The sequence below is a fragment of the Pollachius pollachius genome, assembly GCF_949987615.1.
Source record: "Pollachius pollachius genome assembly, chromosome: 14".
In the NCBI taxonomy this organism is placed as follows: Eukaryota; Metazoa; Chordata; class Actinopteri; order Gadiformes; family Gadidae; genus Pollachius; species Pollachius pollachius.
The window spans coordinates 5784429-5793782 of record NC_136947.1 but is presented as its reverse complement, the minus strand read 5'-3'; the positions used below and the strand labels follow the sequence as shown (position 1 = coordinate 5793782).

General features: G+C 45.9%; 1 protein-coding gene across 1 annotated transcript; it reads right to left on the bottom strand.

Moving 5' to 3' along the window:
• Positions 1-1595: 1595 nt before the first annotated feature.
• clul1 (clusterin-like 1 (retinal)) lies at positions 1596-5990 on the bottom strand (the record flags this gene model as incomplete). Its single annotated transcript, XM_079751684.1, has 7 exons — positions 5869-5990; positions 5331-5479; positions 4876-5046; positions 4215-4698; positions 3796-3918; positions 2669-2901; positions 1596-1775 (listed from the first exon to the last, which is right to left on the bottom strand). Exons 1-7 carry the CDS (start codon positions 5969-5971, stop codon positions 1596-1598), a joined length of 1443 nt encoding a protein of 480 aa, XP_079607810.1. The 5' UTR covers positions 5972-5990.
• Between the last annotated feature and the right edge of the window lie 3364 nt (positions 5991-9354).

Here is a 9354-nt window from a genome sequence, read left to right as displayed (position 1 = left end):
TTAAAAAAAAAAAAAAAAGTATCATACTCAGTCATTGTGATCTAGAAGACAGTATGCCTAAATGTACATGCCCTTTTACATTTGTCCATGTTATGATTATTACTTTATGCTGCAAGTTTAGCTCAGGAACAAAACTATACAATGGTGTATTCCCTTTCTAAATAATATTTAGGTATTTTTGTCATCTGCACGTATTATTGAATCGATATCGAAGCAATTGGATCAATATCGAATCAAGGTCTAAAGACTCGAATTGAATTGTGAGGTACCTGGCAATACCCAGCCCTAATGTAGATCATGACTACGATGTCTATACTACTGTCTTTTTTGATTTACTTTACTTCACAAATCACAAACAATAAAACTATGCTTTCAACATCTGAAATTCCATGCAAATCTATGATTCAAAAGTACGATGGGATGATAAGATGATATTTCGCCGAGATTGCCTGATACAACCCCCCCTCCAACTTGGTAATCACTAGTTTACCCCATTAGCAAATTTTGTGGTCTGAATGATGTACGGATTTCATGCTCCTTGGCGGGCAAGGAAGTAAACCTCTTTCTCATTCTCTTTTCATTATTATTGGAAGGAACAAAAGCTTTGCAAAGGCTTTAGGTTGAAAGATGGCTTCATTCTTCTTTTTTTTTATATGTATGGAAATGGGAAACTATCGAAGTTGGGCTGTGAAGAACAGGCCCTTTTTAATGGTGTTTTTATCCCTTACCTGTCCAAAAGAAGGGTAATGAGGATTTGCAACGACTCCAGCAGCCATTTTCCTGTTACCCATTTCTTTCCTCTTTTTTTCAACGATCAATGGAGGAGGAGAGTTGGTAAGTCATTCTCATTTCATTCTTGGTGCCTGGGTGCACTGCTCTTGAGAATCCAATTTGCGCTTACTCCAAATGCTGGCAGTAAGTGAGAATTGGGAGATGGACATTTTAGAGAATAGATACTAGTACGATTTTGCACAGTGAAAATCAGTTGAATAAAAGTTGTCTTTTATATCTTAATATTTAATCAATTGTTTTTATTTTTGTTTTGAACCATATGATTCACTTAGAATAAATAGACCACACTCTTTTCTTTAATTTAAAAAAAGGTATTTTGGATAACATTCTGTTTCACAAGCTCAGTTTATTGTGTTTTTCATTCCACTTATTGCAAAGGATTACATTCTTTCAAGATGTTTTACATGCAAGAAATGATCTGATTACATCGGGTCATATATCCAACATGAATTTCCGCTAGCGAGTCAGTGACACTACCTGGTACTCTGAAGTCTACCGTTTAGTTTAAAACCGCAGTGACGGCTGAGCCTTACATATTCATCCTGGGCGTGACGCCCTATGACTTCTACTCATCCTCGAGTCTGTAAGAAAACCGCAAGCATCAGAACATCAAGTTAAATGTTGCAACAGATTAAAGGGCTAATCATAAGTCTACCAAAGTACCAATAAAGAGGGCTAGATCCATCCCATAATTGCTGAATCAAATTACAATTTGTTTTCCAATAGAAAGTGTACAAAGACAGCTCATGAGCCAGTTCTGAGGCTCCGTCTGTAGCGTGTTCCTCTATAGAGACTGGTTGCTCTTACCTGACCATGTCCTTGTACTTGCCGAGGGCCTCTTGGGTGACGTACTGGAGGAAGCCTGGGTCCTGCACCTTCAGCTCCCCGGGGACGGAGAAGGTGAGGGGGGCTGAGTTCAGGACGGTGACCTGGACCTCCGTCTCAGTGGCGTTCCCTTCTCCGCCGCTGCTCTTTGGCAACACCTGGGGAAGAAGTCCGAATCCATGGCCGATGTCGTGGTTATTAGGACTGTTAATGACCCTTTAATGCACCAATCCACGCAAATATTTGAAGATGTTTTTTTTTTTCGTAATTTGCCTATGTTACACTGTTTATGAATGTTTCCTGCAACGTACTTGGGACAGTTATCAATCCAACCACCCATTCCCTCACTCATCCACCAGCTCATCCAACCACTTATCCACCAGCTCATCCAACCACCAACCACCCATTCACTCACTCATCCACCCGCCCATCCAACCACCAACCACCCATTCACTCACTCATCCACCCGCCCATCCAACCACCAACCACCCATTCACTCACTCATCCACCCGCCCATCCAACCACCAACCACCCATTCACTCACTCATCCACCCAAACATCCACCAACCAAACCACCCATTCACTCACTCATCCACCCAAACATCCACCAACCAAACCACCCATTCACTCACTCATCCACCCAAACATCCACCAACCAAACCACCCATTCACTCACTCATCCACCCAAACATCCACCAACCAAACCACCCATTCACTCACTCATCCACCCAAACATCCACCAACCAAACCACCCATTCACTCACTCATCCACCCAAACATCCACCAACCAAACCACCCATTCACTCACTCATCCACCCAAACATCCACCAACCAAACCACCCGTTCACTCACTCATCCACCCAAACATCCACCAACCAAACCACCCATTCACTCACTCATCCACCCAAACATCCACCAACCAAACCACCCATTCACTCACTCATCCACCCAAACATCCACCAACCAAACCACCCATTCACTCACTCATCCACCCAAACATCAACCACCCACCCACTCACCACCCGCCCACCCACCCGTCCCGCCCTCTCACCGTGGTGATGCGGAACACGTTCCAGGGGCTGTCTCCGGTGGCGCTGCTGCCCTCCTCTGTCCAATCGGGCGCCACCCAGCTGTACTCGGCGGCCATGTCACCCAGCCAGCTGAGGGTCTGGTCGGTGTGGCGCTGGACCACGGAAAGGATCTCCTTGTACTGCTCCCTGCAGACCTCCAGCAGCTGGGACGCCTCCTCCAGCGCCACGTGAAGCTCCCTCACGCTGGGACACTCTGAGGGGGGCGGGGGGAGGCCAATGTATGAGGAGGATGTGTGATGGGTTTAGTCCGTCTGTGTGGAACGTACTGCATCACCAGTTTGAGGTGAGTGCTCCGCATCACCCAGGTGGTGCTCACACACTGGTAGTGGATGGCGTGTCATGTCCTTGTTCCAACTGTCTGAACCAAACTTTCCGTTTTGGTTCGTGGACACCACGTAGATGATGAATCTCAGAAACCCTAAGCCCACAGAAACACCTTCTTTAACACGTACTGATCTGCCCCTGAAGCTCCCCACTGGGACCCGACTGGAAATAGCTGAGCAAGTAGAGCACTTGGCTGTTATGCGAAGGGTTGACGGTTCGAACCCCTACGGGTTACTTGATATGGCAGAAACCACTTCAGAGAAAATCACAGGCTATAGTCTGAACGATGGTTCTCACATAGGGGTATGAGTACCCCTAGGGGTACTTTGAAGGATTGCATGGGATATTGTATTTGAATAATACTTAAGAGGAGTAAGGTCTACGCTTTTCACTAAACCCTAAGTATTTGCAACACCAATTATATGTTCATGCTCACCAAATATACAATATTTATGCTCATTTACATTTTCTCCCCTCCCAAAATAGTTTTGTGCTGGGAAAAGGGACACACAAATTTGGTTATTAAAAAGGAGAGTTTTAAGTAAGTGCACGCAAAGGATTGTATGTGTGTGTGTTTGTGTGTGTTCATGATTGTGTGACTTTTCGGATGTGATTGTGTGTGTGTGTTTGTGTTCGTGATTGTGTGTTTCTGATTGTGTGTGTGTATGTATGTATGTGTGTGTGTGTGTGTGTGTGTGTGTGTATTTATGATGTGTGTCTGGTGTGTTAATGTGTGTGTGTGTGTGTGTGTACTTGTGTTTACCTTTCAGCAGGGGACCCTGGCAGGCCTCACACTGGTCCTGCAGCTGCCAGCACTCGGAGGTCTGTCTGCGCAGGTCCCGACACAGCTGTCTGTTGTGTTGGTACCGAGGGAACACGCCCCGCACTGACCCCAGCAACACAACGTACAATACAAATATATCTGTATCTATAGATATAAACATCACCTTTACAAGATACCAAACCCTGAAACACAAAGTACAATGCATGTCTATATGTATCTCTATTTATGCATGACGTTTACAAGCTACACAACTTTCTGCGTATTACTTAGAACATCAAAAAATGGGCGACTAAGAATGATAAGGCAAGAGTTTATGATAATAATGAAAGCCTTCACCCACTAGGTTTGAATTAATTAGGACGTGTTCGTGGGGGGGGGGGGGGGGGGGCGGCATGTACCTTGCGTCCTCCCTCCCTCCGGCCCCTGGAAGTCCTTGGGGATCACCTTGGTGGCCACCACGGCCCCGAACTCCTCCACCACGCTCCTGCCGAAGTCGTAGAAGGAGTCCAGCACCTCCTCCAGGCCCACGCCCTGCAGGAAGCCCGAGTCGTGAGCCGGGTCGAACGGCCCCGGGCTGCCGGGGTCCGCGCTCTCGCTTTCGCCCGCGCCGTCGCTCCCGCTCTCGCCCTCGTCTCTGTTGAAGAAGGCCCCCCGCAGGGCGTCGTCCAGCCGGCTCCTGGTGCGGCCCACCAGGGTGCTGCTGCGCTCCACCAGGCCCCCCACCCTCCGCATCAGCCGGCCGAAGGAGGCCTCGATGAGGGCCGCCTCGGCCGCCTCTGCCAGTGGGCTGCCGGGCTCCTGGTTGACCATGATGTCCCCGGCCTCCACGGTGGGCTCCTGGGGGACGGAACGGCGGGACACTCGGTGGAAGAAGCTCTGCGCCTGTGGGGAGCGAATACGTCAATGGGAAGGTTTTTTATTATTCATCGATGTTTCATTAAAGTTTATCTAAAGTGATTGACTTACAACGCAGGCAATGCTCAGAAAGGAATTTTCCATTTTGGCTTTGAAGGTGGCAAGTGACCTTTGCTCATGTGTGTTCCCCCAGACTTTCCATACCTTGGCGCGGAAAGAGGCAAAGCCCCTACGGCAGGTGGAGGTGAAGAATGACTTGCATGCCTCCTCCAGACAAGGCCTGCACTGCTCCCACTCGGCCTGGAGGGAGTCCCGGCACTTCTGCTCTGCCTTGATCAGCTTCTCAGTCACCTCCTGCTTTAGCTGTGCTGCCCCCTGGTGGCAGAAACGTCATGCTGTAGAAACTCTCTCTTTTTCATTCTATCGTTTGTTTGTCTTTTCATTAATTCGTCTTTTTGTAGTACTATGATTTTATAGGATTCGTGTTATCTTCTTTCTTTCTTTCTTTCTTTCTTTCTTTCTTTCTTTCTTTCTTTCTTTCTATTGATAAACTATTTCTCTAGTAATCCGAAACATTTATGGCCATCTTGTTTGACGCTTTGAAGCCATCAGACCTCCACCTGCCTGTATCTCTGTAGGCCCATGAGTGTGTCACCCACCTCCTTCTTCTCACTGCTGCGTCTCAGGGACTTCATGAGGTGATGGTGCTTGAGTTCGTTGGTCCTCATCACCTCCTTTATGTCCTTGACCCCGTACAAAGCTCTCTTCACCTCCGCGTCCACCAGCTTCTCTCCATCCAGGGACAACTCTGGCAGAAGTAGAGGGAGAACATGGTGTCGTCTTATGGCAGATGTTTCATTGTGGAGCTCAATAGAGCACTTCTCAAAGAAGGGGCTTCACTTTGGTAAGACTTCAATAGAAATTCTGGATGGAATGACAAAGCCTATTAAAGGTATAAAACGGGGGATTTGCTTGAGCCACATGCAAGAAGTAAAGGGACGCATATACCGTGTGAGCATTTATAAAAAAAAATATTAGAGCTGATAATTATAAATAATTAATACTATATTGCACACGTTACATTGTGTGTGTGTGTGTGTGTGTGTGTGTGTGTGTGTGTGTGTGTGTTTGTGTGTGTGTGTGTGTGTGTGTGTGTGTGTTTGGGAGAAGGGGTAATGGACCACTCCACCAACTCACGTTTCAAAGTCTCCACTGGGAGCGCGTTGGGCTGGTCTTCAAGAGCGGCGTGGAGGGCCACAAAGGTGGTCCCCAGGACCAGCAAGCCCAGTAGGATCCTCATCCTGGACCTCAGCCTCTCACTCGTCTGCATACAGGGGAAGTCAGCCCCGAAAAGAACAACGTTTGTTTATTGTTTACCTCCCTTCCATGCGGGGTCATTCACATAACTTACAATAGTGCATAAGTCGCCTTCATATACACACCCAGTCAGGGTCGACCCACGCTAAAACATTCAGATGACACGCATGTTTCACGCAAGTGTTTCGCTCAGCAGATGTCCCTGGCGCCCGGGCTTATCCAGTAGGACCACTAATAGGATTTGAGTCTGAGCCCAAGTTGGTCAACATCAACATCCCATGGACACACAGAAACACACACAAACACGCACACGCTCAAACCTCGACCACTTGATGGCACTGCACATCTATCTCAATGTGGCAAAGTGAAGCAGTCTTCTTTGCGAGGCTTAGGCTTGTTAATCCCAAAACCCACAAAGTGTTTATTTGTTGACACTGCCCTGATGCAGGAGGTTTCTTGTTTGTTTTTCTTCCCAGTTGGAATTTCTCATTTTGGAAAACGTGCTCATTTTCTGTACACACACATTTTAAATAGCTTTGCAAGAGCTACCAATCTTTTTTAAGATCATCCCCACTTTTTATTGTGCTTTTTAAAGCAGGTATCTAAACTAGTAAAAAATATGAGGTGGGAGGAGACCTTCTGGGAACAAGGAGGAGTACATCCCTGCCTTACTCAACTTAAGACCTTTTCATTTAACTATTTCAACCTCATGATGAACTTATGTGTAACCGTTCATCCTTGTGCGCAGTGAGCATTAAAACTGCAGACATCAAATGTTAACATTCCTATCTGTTTACATTATCTTTCCTTAACTGTATTATTGTTAACCTTGAGCTGGTATAAAGTGGGTTTATGAAGAGCCTTCTGTTCTGAAAAAGATTATTCCCACACCAGTCCTTTGTTGACCCGGCCGTTTGAACAACTTTTCCCCATGGTTGTTTAACTCAGTACTTAAACCTGCAGTATGTAGGTTTTGCCATTAGCAGCCTCTTGTGGCTTGAGTTGTAGCTACAGGTATGGCTGTATAAAATAGTGGCAATACATACAAAAAATGTAGAAAGAAAGATAAGAGTAAAATTCCCTGGATAAGCTTGTTTTATTCTTGAGAATGTCTCTGGTCCAGCTTTTTTTTTATTCGAGTAAATAGCGGCAGTTAATAGCTGCAGCAAATAGCCGTAAGTAACTAAATAAGTAAGTAAGTAAGTTACGTAGTGCAGATTTAAAAGTGGTTGCAGACTTAGCAGGGCATATAAAAAGTAGTCCACCTCCCCTCAAATACATTCTCAAGCTTTGTCTGTGACCCATCTGTTGTTCTTCTTCCCGGCTCATCACTGATGTTGACTCTGGTCTACGTATTGCTTGCAGGAGGTATTTAACTGCGTCACACTCTCAAGTTACCAAGCCAGTTTCACTTTGAGAGACATTGTCCCAGCTCAGCCATGTGTAGAGTTACATAACTTTGCATTCACAAACGGTAAATAAGGGATCTCATTTGGGATCAATTTATCAATACTGTCTGAAAAGTTTATTAAAATAGGCAAAGTCTGAATGTTAAGGAGCTTCTGAAACAGTGCCATACGAGTGTAATTGTTTTATAAATACTATGGGTTAGTACTTTTAACTGCATTGCACAAAAATAAACAAAATCGCTTTTGGATATGTTCCGGGGGAATGTTGCCAACTCCTAACCAAACAACATCTCAATGTCATCTGCAGGCCACTCAGAGAATCAGGCTGAACAGATCAGGGTCATAAACAACTTCAATGGAAATACAACTATGACCAGAACGAAAAAGGGTGGACTTACCAGATGGTTAGGTGCTTGGATCCCCGATAGAGCTCAGAGAGATGAAGTCTTCCTCGCGGTAGCGTGTTTTATGGTTCCGTTCACCTGGCCCCTGTCTGTCCGTGCTATTTCCACCCATGCTTCATCCAATTACAGCATGTACCTGCATGTGATGCCTGGCTAATCCCAATGTTTACAAACTGCCATTGACCTGTGTTATTGGGGCTGGTGTCAGCACTACCATTATCCCATATTATACCATGGAAACAGTGGGTGAATGATCTGTTTGTCGTTTTCATATGGACCATCCTCAATAGTTTGAGACTGAACGACCAACCCTGTCAACAATGCTGAGTCTCAGAGACGGAACATTCACTCCAGATGGAAGAGACATCTGACCCCACATTGAACTGGGCATAAAATGTAAAACTGGACATATCTCCAGCTCTGCTAGGAACTTGTAGCATGTAAACGGGTTCCTCCACGGCACTGTCTTGTCATTGTTGCATCTGTAAACCCTGTACAAAGTGTTGCCCACCTTGCATGCAGTGACCCAGAAAACAGGTTCCTCGCTTGGGTCCTAATCAGCACCAGTAAACTGTGTGTGTGTGTGTGTGTGTGTGTGTGTGTGTGTGTGTGTTTGGCTGAAGACGGTCAGTGTTACTGCTGCTGCCTCTGTTGTTCTACCCACCTCAACACACCTGGTTCTGATAAGACCATGGCCGACCCTTAGCAGTCATCCCAGGGGGGTGATGAGAGCCCGGGGCCGATCGCGTAGAGATGGGCCCATAAGTCAACCTTTTTAACAGGGGAGTGGATACTATACATGCGTAAGATGCTGGCAACAGCCATGTCACTACCTTTACAGGGCCTGCAGAATGTACAGAACCATGGAGCCCCAGTCTCAACCCCTCTGAGGCCCAGAACCTCCATCATCCAGAACCATCCCATGGTTATTATGTACCCCTGGCTGCTGTTTTATATTACGGTCCTCCGCATGATTAATGTGTTGTTTTTGTCAGTCAGCCAATAGTTTTGATGTCTTTGTTTTTTGTGTGCTTTAATGCAATGCCTCGCTCAACAGTGGGTCAAGGGAAATGTATACAAGGGAAGAACCATTTTCTGAATAAAGTCGACTAATTGCCACAGGATGGATGTTGATTGAAACCAGTCATATAACAACAAGGCTATTTTAGGAAACAGTATAACCAATTGGTGGTTGTTAAGGCAGATGTTTGGATTTGCAACATCTGACAATGTTTCTGTTGCAATTTTTTCTTTGTAGATTAAAAACTGACAATGAATGATCAGGCATATCAACTCTTCTCAATATGTATTTGTATTGAATTATGTTAGTTGCGTTTAACATCGAAAACCGAAGTTGAGGGACAGCTGTCAATAATGACCGTATATCTGATTATTGTACGCCCATTTAAATGAAGCCGGTGTCCATGTGCTCACACACACACACACAGATGTACAGAGCACGTGTTCTCGGCCAGCCATACGGGAGCGAGACTTCCTTTCACGTTTAAATCCCCCCCCCCCCCCCTTCTATTGGTGAGGAGGGGGTCTATGGC